The following is a 15,655-nucleotide window of genomic DNA, read 5'->3' on the forward strand; positions in this document are numbered from 1 at the left end:
ATGCAGAAAAATCCTTCCAGGTTAATTATTTCAGTAACAACAGACTAGAAATATTTCTTTGTTCAAACAATAAAAAATAACTATTGAGAAATGAAGCAGAGGTGAGAAAGGCTATGTCCTTGGAACAGCCCTTTGTATTTTAATGAAAATTCTTTTTTCTTAGCACAAATATAAAAACCACAGATTCTGACAGGCAGACGTGTTTGTACTCTCAAATAATATACCACACAGCTGTTTATTTCTACCTGTTCATCAACCTCACAGGGGAACTATGATCCAGGATAACAAAAACTTATTCTATGTAGCAAAGCAAAACACATGACTCACTATATGACAGAGTCAGCAAACTGCACAAACAACAGCACATTCTTATGGCAGCGACTGCTCGTTTGCAACTCAGGGAGGAAGCCAGGAAGAGCTGTAAAACATATAAATATGAAACTCTGGCAGGCAGTCCTTTGTGAGAAATGCATCAAAGTAGTGGAAAGCTTTAAACATTTTCTTGTCATCCCAGAGCTCTGCCAAAGTTTTTGGCAAGACACATATCAGAGTAAGAATATAATGGAAAATTTATGAAGCCAAGAGCTTTAATCCTATGTACATCCCTATTGTGCCAAACAGATAAGAAGAAAAAATGACCAGTGTTACAACACCTACAAAACTGACTAAAAGCTTGTAGAAAAACCATAAGTATACCTATTTTTTTAATTTAAAAATAGAAATAAATAAAACAACCATAGATAAAGAGAGTGGAAATGCAGCACATTCCCAGGAAAATGTAAATTGGCCTACCAAGAGGTGAGGCAACTGTATTGAGCCTTGGAGTATAAAATCAAAAGACTGGAAAGGGAAAAGGGCAGTAACAAAGGGGGGAGGGAGGGTCGGGAAACAAGGAGAATGGATCTGCATCTCATTTAGGATGGGCCTGGGGAGTAATGAACTACCTCATTGCTTACTGCCTAACCCATCACCCCTTCACCCCGTTGTGTCCCTCCTGCTCCGAATAGGATGATGTAAGAGGGCAAGGGGCCCAGACACACAGGAAGCCTAGTGTAAACAACAAGCACAGGCTCAAAGCCAGACCAGGCCCTGTGTGTGTGAGAACAAAGGTTTAAGTAGATGCGACTGCACCTTAGACTTTACTTATTTATAACTGAGGAAAGGCTCATTAATTAGGGGAAGTTCCTTAAACAGCTATAGGCAGAAATCTAGAAAAGTAAAAATATAAATGGGGAAAAGGGGGGAAAAATGAAGACAGTAGTCAGCCTTCCCTTCATTCACCATTTAAAGCCTCTGCAACCAGTCGAGCATGTGCATATGTAGGGGTTTACATGCACTAAAAATAGGTCCCTGTTCTTCTAGATGTAGGTCCTTTGCTAAGTATAAGTTTCTATATGGACTCTTTAATTTCCAACATGGATTATGGATTTTGTGATTTTTAACAAGCCCAATGGGTGACTCAGCAACAAAGTGCTGGCAGAAGATAGCCAGTAAAAATGTACCAAACTGATTAAACATGTGAATTTGATGTAATGGACAGACGATGTGTCAATCTCTATTTATAAATGTGTGATAATGTGTTTCCATAACAACAGAAGAAAGGAAATGAATGAGAGGGGTGTAAGAATCAACTGTTGTTCTCAAATTATTAATTGGTTGGTGTATATAGTGTTTTAAAAGTCTGCTGCACTTGAGCTAAAATATTCAAACATATTTTTGTTTGCCCAACAGCGTAAAATACAAAGACTTTCAATCACATGATAGAAAACATAATATAGTGACATAAGCTGCACACTGACTCATCAGGATTTAGCTGATGTCTGCCTTATAAAAACAAAAAGTGGCCGTGCATACCAAGCAACAAGGCTGAAGACCGTTCAGATCACAGCATTCCTTCCCTGCATAGTAGCTGGTCACTGAATACTAATGTCTCCATCAATGACTGCAACATCGTTCATCCCATCACCTGGACTGGACCAACAACAATGCCCGGCATTTAGTTGCTGCTCTCTCCTGCACCAGTGTATGTGCCAAAACTACCGCGCTGATGAAAGGCTCCGCTTATCTGAACCAACAGCGGCTCCCTAGGGATCCTGCATCTGCTGCTGCCACCAACATGCTCCAACATACACACAGGACTAACAAAAACGGTCCGACCAGAGGTGGGAGAAAGTGTCAAGCATCTCTACAAGGACAAGGAGGTTGTGCAAAATGCTTTAATAACTGGAAGCAGTAAAGAATGCCAGTCAGGAGTGCCTGACTGGCATTCTTTACCAGCTTTACATCCCTTTTGGGAGTTAGGAAATGGTTTCAATGACTGCGTTTTTCCTTGTTCCCCATCACACTCCAGGACCAGGTTTAGTCAGAAGAGGTTAGGAACAATTTGTCACAGTTTTAGCTTGATCTTTTGGGAATTTAATTTTCCTTGACCCCAATTACTCTAATATTATTATGCCAAAGCCTATTAACAAGAAGAACAATGCTTCACTGTGCCTTCAAGGGCAACACAGTCAAAATTTATAATGGATTCTTATGACTGGCTACATGTCGTTGGCATTTTTACTAGATAAAAACATACAGTAGATTTCAATAGACCGTGGTAGCCAGGTAGGATGTCATAAAGTTTATTTGACTCATCATTGCCACCATGGAGGCTTCTGTAATATGCATTTCTCTAATTTTCTATTTCTTTCACAACCTAATTTCAGTTTCTTTGTACAAGACTCCAGAATTAACACTAATTTGGTAATATAATAAAGACCAAACTGGTTCTAGCTGTTTGAAGTAGTACTGGTGCTTTTGAAACATCCCTAGGAACAATAAATAGGTACAGACAATATAATTGGTGACAGCAGTGCTGTGGACATTTTGTAATAGCCTTGACTATGTCCTTTTCAAATGTAGCTCACAGAGCAGTTTGTCATTTTGTTGCAATATGCCTATTTTTGTAAACATTACCTAAAGTAAAAATCCTCCCAAGCAGTAATCTTATGACCATTCAACATACAATTACATCCAAAAGTTGTCATTAACTGGATTTTTGTCTCCCCACATAAGACCCGCAACTTCTTTGCTGGCTGCAGGGTCCACTCTTGGGTTTCATAATCACAGGTAACTTCTTAAGAAGAGGCAAACATTACAATACTTTCATCCCCAAAAGCCTACATTGATCTTACAGTATTTTAAAATGTTGCATTTATTTAGAAAGTAAGCACTTTTCTTTCAATACAAATACAAAAAAAAGTTCTGAATACATGAAATACGGTGAAAATCAGGAAACTGTAGGGAGACCAAGATGTGTTTACACTATAAGAGGTATGCCCTTTAGCTGAAGAGAGACTGATCTAATATTAGCAGATAGGTCTGGTGACTGGACGAATAAAGAGCATGGAGCAGTCTTGTCTGGGATATTTTCAGAGCAGTAGAGTGGTATGAACAAGCAATACAATCCAAATCAAGACTTCCCTCTACTCGTCCTTCCTCTAGTGTACCAGAGAGAAGGGTGGTACAGCTCACTGATAATAAATTTAGGCTCCAGCACTGCCGCATCAGCTTCCTTCAAGAATCTTACAGTCAAGGCTAAAAGACAGGAGGTGGTTTGGGAATGCAGATGCATTCCAAGTAACACATTTTTGTGTTGTATTTTGTTTCTTAATGAATTGCATTCAAGTTGTTGAATGTGCCTCGTCATGGTCCAGTAATGTAAACAGCTTTTGCAGGTTGTTTTTTTTTTTCAGATTAAATTTTATTATTATTTTTTAGGTTTCTATATTGACAATTAACAGTGATGCAGGTAATCCCACTAATCAAACTGAAAAAGGGGCATCCTACCAACAGTTCAAAAAATCTCACCAATATGCTTAACAAAATCCACTCCGTTGGACCTGGCTGGAAAAAAAGGTTAAGTACAATTGTCTTCATTTTTTTCTTAACATACCTCGTAATCCCCAAATAATAATGAGCTCTGAGACTAGCTTTAACTCCAGCAGCTCAAAGTCATCACAGATGGTCCTGGACAAGTTGTATCTGTCGGGATAATCAACTGTATTATATATCAAAGAGTAGTGTTATATGGAAAAGACCAAAATTATTTTCCAGAAGCAAATGATGTTGGTCTCACAAGCATTTCATTTTAGAGGGAAATGTATTAAAACTATAGCCTCAGGTCATTTTTATGTGTGACTAATAGCACATGTAATTGGACTATGGAAAGTGAGCAAATTAGTAGGGGATCAGGAATCAGCAGAGATATTTAAGTAACATTAGCCAAAATGTAGGAACTACTATTTGCACACAAACCCTGGCGTTTGACATGCCATGCAAGCTTAATTTGTTATATGTGGTTCAAAGATAGGATTAGAGTTAAACCAGCCTACCTTAATTCACATTTTCATGTTGAAGACACTATTTGTCTGTTTTTATAATTCAACTGTGAAGTTCTGAAGCTCCGTCTATAGTTCTGAAGCTCCGTGTATCATGCAGGGTTGCGACACCGCTGACTCAGAAACATTTCCCAAAGTATTCAAAGCCACCTTTGTAGTTGTTGCTGCAACAGTTGGTATCTGCAGAACCACATTTTGCTGTGATGACACATGTAAACACACACAGAGACTCACAACGACAAAATAATCCTAGCTACACTTTGATGGCTGGTCATCACTATATATATTTAGACAGCATGAAGATGACGATTATGATATATGGGAAGTTACAAATAAAAATAAACAAAAACACAAAAATGTTGAACACCACACCCAACTTCTAACTCTTCCAACTCATTTTGATCACGGCTGTACACGTGCAAACTCACCTGACTGCATCTTTCAGGGTTTTAGTGTCATCACATTGACAAAGTCTACCCACAGACAGATATAAAAATGCTGGCCCAAACACACAGTTTCACAAGGTAACAACAACAAGCCAAATTGTTGCAGCTGGTAAATAATCGTGTCTGTGTGCACTTACTGACCATTGCTATATCCTGGAAGAATACAACAAAAGCTTAATTCTTACATCTGTGCAGAATCTACAAAGTACCCACGCAACCAATGTAAGTGGCTGATGCTGTTGACCCTATACCTGTGCATGGTAAACCCCTGCTGGTCTGCAATTTCTCTCTTCAAGTCAATTTGAAAAATAGCAACAGAAGAAGTAGTAGCTGGAAGTGCACAGGAAGAAACACTAGGACCGAATGGCCTAGTTAAAGTCATTGCAAGCTGTGTCGACATGTAGTTACATTACAGATTACCACCCAAGTTACAGCACAGGGTTTGAGAAGGGTTTGTGGTCATTGTGTACCTATGGCATAGATTTAATGCACAAGCATAAATTCATACAATGCTTGTTAATGGGGAGGGTTTTCCAGACACTTATCTCCCTTATAAGTTTTTTTTAATATAGATAAACATGTATATACAAAAACTTTTAAACATTAGATAAACCAATAAGGGCTTTTGTTCTTACTTTGATTGTTAGAAGGGTAAATTATTACAGATTATTCTGTGCACATCTTGAGTATTTGTCTCTGGACAAAATATTTGACTTGAAATTAAAGGTTAGCATAAAATGTTCTTTAACTTCTAAAATGAACTTGAGGATATTCACACAGAGAAAAAGCATACGAAATATTTATTGCTCTTGCTGCTCTATGTAAAAACGGAGCAACTATGACACTGATAATACTCAAATCATCTTGGTTTCTACAGTGTCAAACACCCTTAAAGCTGAGGCCCTTGTCATTGTCTCATTGCCAATCCAGTGAGATTTTTTGGCTCTTCTGTACTCAACTACAAATGCATCACTGTCAAAAGACTGCACTGTAGCTTTAAAAGCAGACCTCAGTGCCACAGTGTTGGCATGACTTCAGTCGGTTCTGTGTGACTCAGATGTTTCTGTTTTTCCCCTTTTCTCTCCCAACTTAAAACATGGCACGAGTCCCATTATAAAGTTCACTCAGTGTAGAGTTTGAAAATATCTGAACATGGCCACCCACAGTAGTCTTAGAAGAATAATCAATTAATCTTCACACCAAAAGAAAAGCATCATCTTCTCAAAGTGTGTGGTAAAGTGTTACAGTTCACTTCGTTTGCCATTTTAATCCTTTCAGGCATGCATGAAGTTTGGCATTTCTTGTTAAAAAGCCAGATTAAGATGCCTGGAAAAATCCATTAAATAGACAATGTAATCAGTGATTGCAGCCACATATGCTGAATTAATTGGATTATGTAATATGGAGCCAGCTCACTGATTGGTCCTTTTGTACGCGCACCAAGTAATACAAAAATGAGATGGGAAAAAAAACAGTATAAAAAAAAACTGGAGAATATCAGAATTAGGTTTTTACCCTGTGATAGAGAAATATTCTGATTTTTAATGACACTGCATGAACTGCAGAACATCTTGAGACAAGATCACCATTCATTGCTCCCACCAACACCTATCACAGAGAACATTACACGCTGATAAAACTGATGAAGATGCGTCATTAATGGAGTTAGAAATGCAACAAAAATGGAAATGACTGCGCGACATGGGCATAAAACGGGAAGTAAGAGTCGGCGGTCGAATGAGTAAATCTGCTACAGCAGCGGAAATATTCTATTCAAGTACTGAACATGCCAACATTTTTCTCAGTAAATATATTTCTCTATTGATAGAGTGTTTTGGTCTCATCTGATAATAATAATAATAATAATAATGGATTGCATTTATATAGCGCTTTTCGAGACCCTCAAAGCACTTTACAATTCCACTATTCATTTACTCTCACATTCACACACTGGTGGAGGCAAGCTACAGTTGTAGCCACAGCTGCCCTGGGGCAGACTGACAGAAGCGAGGCTGCCATATCGCGCCATCGGCCCCTCTGGCCAACACCAGTAGGCGGTAGGGTAAAGTGTCTTGCTCAAGGACACAACGACCAGGACAGAGAGCTGGGGGATCGAACCGGCAACCTTCTGGTTACATGTGAACTTCCCAACGCCCTGAACCACGGTCGCCACGGTCTGATTAGATAAGCAACAATAAGCTTGCAACAGTCTTCAGAGAACTGTTTGCTTTTACCCATCATGAGAGGTTTCTTGTGTGACACCTTGGAATTGAGGCCATCGATTAAGACTGAACTACCTGATATTAATTTGCACGTAACAGAAATAGATTTCAATTTGTTCATTGGCTTCCCATGGCTTTTTGCACCTCTGTGTTCAAAACTTATTCTCTGTGTCATTCCACTTTATAAAACTTACATATTTGTTTTATATGTGTGAATTACTTTGATTGTTACCGATATCAAGTGACTATTTCATGTCACACGCACCATCAGAAATATATTTACAGAGAAACGTGTTGACTTGTTCAATACTTATTTGGCCTACTTTATTTGTTCATGGTCAAGACATGTACTAGTTCTGTTTCAGGCAATTTTTCCAGCTGGTTTTTTTTTTTTTTTTTTTGATTGTTTCCTTACACCAATTTAGTAATCTGTCTCCTTGAGAATCCAATAAGTAAATACTTAATTTGAAAAGTGCAAATGCTGAAAGGCACCATAAGGTGGTGTCTTCTTCCTTTTTATTTTACTAAGATAGAATTGGGAGTTCTACCCAGACACTAATGAATACTTCCATCACGTGTGACTAGCAAATGTAGTGCCATGAGCACTGGTTACTGCTAGGTTAATAATAAGTACTGGTGAAGGAAGTACAGTGTGAAAGTTTCCAATCCTGTGTCCCCCAAATTCCAGAGCTAACTAGGTACACTGGAGCCCATAGAGGGTAGGATATAAAGATATGTCTTGGTGGCTCTTGGTACAGGTTGTGCACTCGGAGTATTTAATAGCATCCTGTATCTTTGTATCTTTAGAGACTACAAGCCATTCTTCGTCTAATTACTTTACGTAGATCATTTAGATTGTTAATTAGCTCCAGTTCACACTGACAGTTTCACTGGAAAATTTTAACATTGTCCAGCCCTAACAGGAAAATCGATGGGCCACTTGGCCCCTCCACTTCCAGCATCCTTCACTCCTTTCTCACCTGCATTTTTATCCCAACTATGCACATGTAATGTTTTGTCGCTGAATGACGCACAGTTGCAACATTAGCACAGACAGACATAGAAACACAGTCAAAGTACTCTAAACCGGCTTTGTGGTAGTTTCTGCACAGTCTGGGACCACATTCCTGATGACATGCACACAGAGTCATGCTGCTGAAACTGATAATGGCAAGATGTTTTTTAAGTATACTGCCAATAAGCCACTGCTCGACATACAAAGTAAAATCCATATCTATTTGATGTATATTCACAAATGTTCTATCACAATCTTTTTTTTTAACATGGTAACAGATATGAATCTTAATATACTCCCAGTTGGCCACGTTAAACATTAGTGCTTTCACATTTACCTCACATATCCTCAGAAACCCATGAAAACATCACCTTAAGGCATAATTCATCATGACATTGCAAACAACGACTCCCCTCTGATGTTAAAAGAATCCAATATTAGTCAGTTAATTTAGAGGGGCCCATGTGACTCTGCCCTCTGTTGATTTGCAAACACACCTAACAACACCCCCCCCCCCCAAAAAAAAAAAAAAGTGCGGCACAGTTGATTGCATGTATTCCTTTGATTTACATAATCACCTGTGCAAATGTGTAGCTGACTGATCTTGTTCACTACACGCTTGACAGGCAAAGCTGGTGGATTCTCCCTTATTACACAATTGACAAAACTATGAGCCGTCTTCTATTGACTCCGCTTACACTCTCAGTTGTCACTGCAGTTATAGTCTGCAGTGTGTGCTAGTTCAAACCCTCTGAGATGCCAGTAAATGTTCTAGAAATTGCAGGTAGACGTAGAACATAGAGCTTGTTTTTTATCTTAACTGGTCACAACCTTGTTGTTCAAGTTAAGAGGACAACAAAGCCCATCTGTGAAACAGCGAGGGAATGAAGAACTCAAGAAGATGAAAGCCTGAAAATAAAAGGGCCCAGACATCTGACAGCCCATTTTACTGTAATCCATGCTTTCGCTGCCTTCAGTTCTTGTGTCAATTATTTGCTGAGGAGCCAAGAATACATGTTTTTGGAGGACATGATGAAGCAAGACATTTTTAGCAACTAGTGTACCCTTTCTTCACTTTCATAACTGAGCTCATAAAGAGGTCAAATGTTTATTAAAGCAACATACTGGATTTAATGTAATATCACGCTTGAGTCGAATGTAGCAATGCAAGATTGTGTTGCTCACAAGGAGCATTGGATCTCTGATCATCAATGCATCAAAGAAACCTGGGGGAAGAACTTTTGATCATTTTTAATAAGCGTGGGAGCATAATAGTCTGGCTGACTTCATTACATAAAACATGAGTGGCTTGAAATCAGTCTTCTTGCTGTGAGAGTGAGCTAGCCTTCAATGCAAGCTTTATTCAGAACATTTTGAAGGCACCTACAATCAGAGTAAAGCATTTGTCCCCTCCTGCTTGAGACAGAGTCAAAACACACTGACCTCCCCCCACAGAGGAAAAGGAAGGAAGTTTTTTGTTATCAGACACATTGTATGTCCCCTTCTATTTCCAGAAACAGGCAACATGTCAATAATATACAGTAGTTTAACATGGAAACCCAAATATTAGACCAGACTTGGTCTATATGTCTTACATGAGAGATTTCACATTGGCAGACTTCCAGCATGGATATTCCATCTTGTCTCAGGCTCAGACATTTGTTACGACCGAATGGGAAAACTGTCCTTGAACTGCATGATCGTGGGATCACACCGTTTGTAATTGCACATATAAATCTGTAACTACGGCAAAGCTGGCCAGAGTGTGTTGCGGACTCTTCATCCTGTACTTTGGCCGGCAGCTGATCTCATTAAAATGTTCTAGATTTTAGGAGTTTGTTGATGCATCGCGGCACCAGCAGGGAGCGAGCATGACTGCACCTGTGCATAAACTATTCACTGAATTTGGAAAACATGCTCTGCTGGAGGAGAAGAGACGCAAAGAGGAGACCGCAAATGATACAAGACCGCCTGTGACTCCATCGTGTTAGTAGAGAGCTAAACATAACGTGAGGAGGGGGATGGGATGGGGTGAGACTAGTGAGATTACCTCATCTAGTGCAAATTGTGTTATTATAACCCTTATAATCTGAGCTCTGTGCGGGAAAAAATGGCAACAGATATTCTTTATTTTAAGAGACATCAACGGTCAGCTGATCGCACCGGTGTTTGACTTTTTCTCTACGTTAAGATCTGCAAATTGATAAATCACCTCCTCACAACACAGATTCAAATCTGCTCTGGGACTGAGGTGTTAAACTAGGTTGCGTTATCTTTACGCTTTATGAACTGTCTGTCTCCCTCTCTGCTCCCATAATAGCTCAACATTAATAATTGATTCCACATTCATTATTTTGCACCACACTGTCGAGCCCGCAAACATTAATGTTTCCTAACCTCTAAATCTGACTCGACAACTATGTTGCGTCTTAAAACATTTCGTTGCAGCCTGACAAAGGACGTGGATGACAAAGCACTCGTGCATGCTTTTGGATTCCCAAATTCCTGTCTATACTATGACTTACATGTTGCTGCAGGCAGAATATTTCCCTCCATTCCGGGAGCGATAGCCTCGCTTTCTGTTCTTTTGTTCATTCAAACATGCGAGTTTCGGCTCTTCCTCTCCAGCAGTCCTCTCATTCCTCAGGCAGGGATTCAGAGGTGGGGTGGGGTGAGGGGGGGACTTGGTCGAGTCACTCCAGTTGCCTGAACTGGAAAAGGAAATCCTCCGGAGAGCGTCCAGATAGGTCAGAAATAAAAAATAAATAAACAAACGAAACCCTCGCCTGTACAGCCAGCTGCTGTTCACCGGTCACTGCGTCTCTGAAAAGTTAGATGACAAGGTGTCCGAGGGAATTTGGGAAGAAAGAGGGGCAACAAGGAGGAGGGAGAGAAGTTTCTCACTCCACGACACGCCACAGCTGATGCTCTGCTGGTGCGAACGATCCCTCACTGGCCTCCGGATCGGACTGTACCACTATCAACAAGAGGGTGCCACTCTGGTATTATTTGTTAAGTTATTCTTAACGATACAGAAGACACGAATAATTACTGATATATTCGAATGTGCTTAGCGCAAGATTAGCACAGACTTCACTGACAGCACTGTATCTGTTTTCATGTTAAAAATATTTTTTCCCTAACCTCCCCCCGACGTTCTGATTGGTTCTCTCACCCACAAAAACTACAAAGCTCGCAGCCGGTTCACAGTTCACATTCAAATAAACCTTTGACTTGTAAAGCGTACCTGTGTGCCTGGATGATATAGTTTCGTCTCTAGCTTGTCTAAATCATGAGTTGGTTAAAGCATTTTCCCCATATAAAAATATAAAAATGTACCTACAATACTGAAACACCACATAGGCGTGATCAGTACAACAGGTTTTCACGTGCTGCTGGGTAAATACTAGTATATCATTTTTAACCTGCAGAATTCAAATCCCTTTCCGGGATTATAATCCAGCATGCGGCTTTACAGGTTTATCTAGGAATCAGAATAACAAGAAAGGTTGTTTTTGTGTACTTTTAACCACAGTTAAGTGCAGAAGGAAAACACCCCAAAGAAGAAAAGATGAGTAGTACACGTGATGATTATTACAGCCTCCCAAGTAAATACTTCTTCTCTTCCTATAATCTTTAGAGACACGTTAAAGAAGATTCATCTGAGATTTCAGAGTCTAAACGAAACCAGACATTCCCAAGCACACACTACAGTGGTGAAACAGTAGTAGAAGATGAATTTCCATAAGACAGCTCGGTCAAAATACATACATAAGGTTTTATTTTGGAATGTATTTCAGCCTACTGCGTTGAGATAATAAAATTGTGCAGACTTTGTGTGCAGTTTGTGTTTTTTAATTGTGGCAAAAACAAGTCCATAAAAATGGATCTTGATTACACAGCATTTCTAAGAACTCCACTGTGTCTTCTCATCTACCACCTGTGGATCTCCTACAGCATCTGCCAAGGTGGGGGCTGGGCCAGGCGCCCATCGGCACGCTTGAGAGGGGACACCCTGTCAAAAGGACCCCATTGGGATTCTTTTGTGCAGCTGTTGAGTTGTATTCACCCAAACCCCCAAGAGCCACCTGTCACTGCAACTTGAAAGTGGGGGACGCTCAAGAAATTGGGGGTTGGGTATGCTGCTGGAGTGTGTTGGTTTTGCCAAATTGAAGCCAAAAAACGTGACCACATGTGTCTTAAAGTCTCCATGTACTTGTAATCATATTATTTTTAATCGTCCTTGATAAATTAATCATGACTTAAATAAGTGGATTTCTCCCAGTAACCCTAATGTCATTAAAGTATGTTGATTCAAGAGCTATCTATAATTAAATCACAGAGAAGTGTCTTTTTTCAATTTTAAGATAAAAGGAGCAATTAAGAGTTCAGTTCTTATTTCCTTCAAGTCAAGAACACATGGAAAGCAAGCAGAAAACATATTTCTTTGCTTTTAATTAAAGATCAAGGGCTCCATTTCTCAGCCAAAAGCTCAAGAATGCACAAAAATGTCATGTTTGTTTACAGAAGACAGAAGCCATAAGTGTCTACCAGGAACCTTAGAAATGTGTAAGCCCTTATTAAACTCTTTCATGTCATAGGACAAGGAAGAACTCCCGTACTTAGTATAAACATTAACATCCTTTAACTAAACATATATCTGAAGTCATGAACAATCTCTGATACTGAAGTGCTCTCCACATTTTGTTTTGACTATGACATATTGACACAAATAAATAAACAAAAATACTGAATGATATTTTCTTTACTTTTATACCGCAACAAAAAAGACCGTACAGTAGAGCTAAACCCTATACACAACACACTGCACAAAAGACCTAGTATTGAAGGCAGCAGTCTGATAGGGAAATTAAAGGTCTGAGGATAAAAGCATACCTCAGTATCAGGAGCCATGTGTCCATTTATCAAGCATTCAAAGTAATGAGCCATTCAAAGTAAGATGGATGCAAATCAGAAACTAAAAAACATCACATTTGGCCACCGTTTAATTTGTATTACATGTGCTGAAATGTTGCACAAATTCAGGAGGTTCAGCAATTAATGGCTCTTAGACCCTTTATTCCATTTCTGTTGTGAATTCGTACCACTGTTTCAGTAACCCATGAAGCTGTATATAAGCTAAATGCATATCTCATTAAAACTAACCCCGATCACTGTAAGCAGTTTGTGCACTGAAAATAGGCAGAAGAGTGAGAATATGAGATTAAAGGGCATAATTGCATTAGTAAACACACTCCAGAAAAGCAGAAGAACAAAAGCTCAAAGTAATTTAAAGATAAGGTTGAGAGCCTTAACATTCAAGGAACAAAAGATAGTGCTGGAGAAAACAGGGCTGCGTAGGGGTTTCTGTGGAAACAGTAGTCTGCACTTAGATGTGCAGAATAACCCTAACCCTTTGTACCAGTTTGAATTTGGGTTGTTTGAACATGACCCAACAGGACCCCTGCTCTTGAAAGGGACAAGGTTGTTCAAAAAGATGATCAAAAGACTAATGTAAACCCAAACTGTTCAGGCATGACTGCAACATCCTGGTGAAGCTGATCTCTGATGCTTGCTTTTTTTGTTCCTTTGTATAATGGCTATATCCCTCTCAGGCACGCTAACATGCTAACAAATTTCCCACTTGTGGGACTAATAAAGGTCATCTTATACATGTGTGTATATTTATATGTATATATATGCAAAGGTCTAGTAGTTCTTTGTAAAATAAGCATCCTAACATTTTTATATTGAGATTGCTATGTGTGGTTGACCAATAAATAGTAACCGTTTCTTACATAGAGTAAAAAGCAAGTAAAATGTGAAAGTGAAAGCGATGCATGAGAATTGAATCATCTAAACAGCTGTCCATCGATCACTTTTGCAAATGGAAGAACTCCAATCTCATATTTTTGAATCTAAGAAATGGGCACTCTACTGACGCAAAGTCTAGAGGTCAGCTGCTGTGAATGGCAAGGGCAACCCTCATCCTAGTAATGAAATAACAATAGCAGGAATGTTCAGAATGTCCCCAGAGAGCACTGACCCATCTCTGTTTTTAGCAAAGGATGCATTTTAAGCAGCAGGGGCAGGTAGAATAAGGAAAGGGTAGATATGATTTATTACTGAAAAATGTTTGTTTGCAAGAACATATACTGTTTTTGCACAACACTGTAGCGATGTCACTAGAGCTGGAGTTGCTGTTTCAGGTTGCTTTCAGGTTTCAGAAAGCAACAGTGTTGCTTTCTGTTACTGCACTATTGTCTAGACTCAACAGGGTGAAAGGGCGAAGGCACCTGCAGGGAGCCAGTAGGTTCAAATAATTTACGACTATGTTGTCTTTTGTTTCACGTAGTGTGATTTAATCATGTCCTACATTACATGTCACATTAAAAATGTGTGCGTGAGCCCTTGCAGAGTTGCAGGGCGAGACAGAGTGTGGGAGAGTTGCTTCTGTCTTTGTGTGTGTCTCTAGGGTGCTGGGAGAAAGATCACTGTTTGGTCTGAATCATCTGAATGTAGTCTGCCTCTTATTGTGGGCTGGAGTTTTAATTGCCTTGGGAGATCTTGATATATTATTAAGTTACATATCCAAGAATCTTGGAATATGTATGTTTAAGATACAGTGTGTGCAGACATCCATATTAAAATAAGATTAAAATAAACCTAATTTCAGGGTTTAAAACAAAAGAAATGTCCCAGTTGATAACATATAAACATTGTCCTTGGTTTGAGTCTAGGTTGCTAGTCAGGTAGAGGGCTAACACAGAGAAACAGACAACTTGTAAGGAGGATAGTTAGTAAGTATTTAGACTAAAATTTGTAGACTCAAGGAAATTCACAGGAATTCCCCGGGTCTAAGGAATTCATTGTTTCTAAGATCGGCCAATAAATGACAGAGTCAGTCTTTAGATCTCTTTACACGAGTCTGTTGTTAAGTCACATTACTTTCATCTGTTATATGGCATATGAGAAAATCAGCAATGCTCACTACTCTTTGAACAGTATTTTCCTACCATCCCAACAACAGGTGGCATTACCAAGAGTTCATTTTGCCATCTTCCATGAGGAATGAGATTCCGCAGCAGTGTGTCTCAAACAGCAGAGAGCCTCGCAGACCATGACGTAATGGCCTAAAACGTGCAATCAGTTAGAAACAGGGCCAAAACACGTGGAGTTGGCTTGTCTCTCCGCTCACCCCCGGGGCCCCTCTCTATTCTCCTTTTCCTCGCCTCTCTCTCCCTCACCCCACCGCCCTTCTGCTCCAGCGCACTCTCTGTTTATGAGTGCATGAATCGCTTCATTTCACTATACCCAACTCCCAGCCCACTACCAAACCCACAACTGCTTCAATAATAGAAGCCCCCCCGCCCCAAGCTTTCATTTCCATGACAACCCACCGAGGACAGGGAGAGAGAGGAAAATAACAGAGGCAGGAAAAAGAAAAACTTGAATTATAGGGGTGGGAGTGCCTTCCCTTGACCTCTAGTTCCATTTAAAGGGAGGGAGACCATCACTACAACAGCCTGAGTTTCAGTGAGGTTAAACTGACCAGTCAAGAGAACACCAGCAACATCACCGCAAAGTAAT

General features: G+C 39.7%; 1 protein-coding gene across 5 annotated transcripts in view; it reads right to left on the reverse strand.

Annotated features, from left to right (window-relative positions):
• Positions 1-10,983, reverse strand: part of map7d1a (MAP7 domain containing 1a) — a 41,539-nt gene extending 30,556 nt beyond the window's left edge. For all 5 annotated transcript variants that reach the window (XM_063486723.1, XM_063486720.1, XM_063486722.1 and 2 more), the window contains exon 1: positions 10,591-10,983. In XM_063486723.1, the coding sequence (XP_063342793.1) occupies positions 10,591-10,660 (70 nt within the window). In that variant the 5' untranslated portion in view covers positions 10,661-10,983. The remainder of the gene's footprint in view (positions 1-10,590) is intronic.
• Between the last annotated feature and the right edge of the window lie 4,672 nt (positions 10,984-15,655).

The sequence above is a fragment of the Pelmatolapia mariae genome, linkage group LG10_11 (assembly GCF_036321145.2).
Source record: "Pelmatolapia mariae isolate MD_Pm_ZW linkage group LG10_11, Pm_UMD_F_2, whole genome shotgun sequence".
NCBI classification, from domain to species: Eukaryota; Metazoa; Chordata; class Actinopteri; order Cichliformes; family Cichlidae; genus Pelmatolapia; species Pelmatolapia mariae.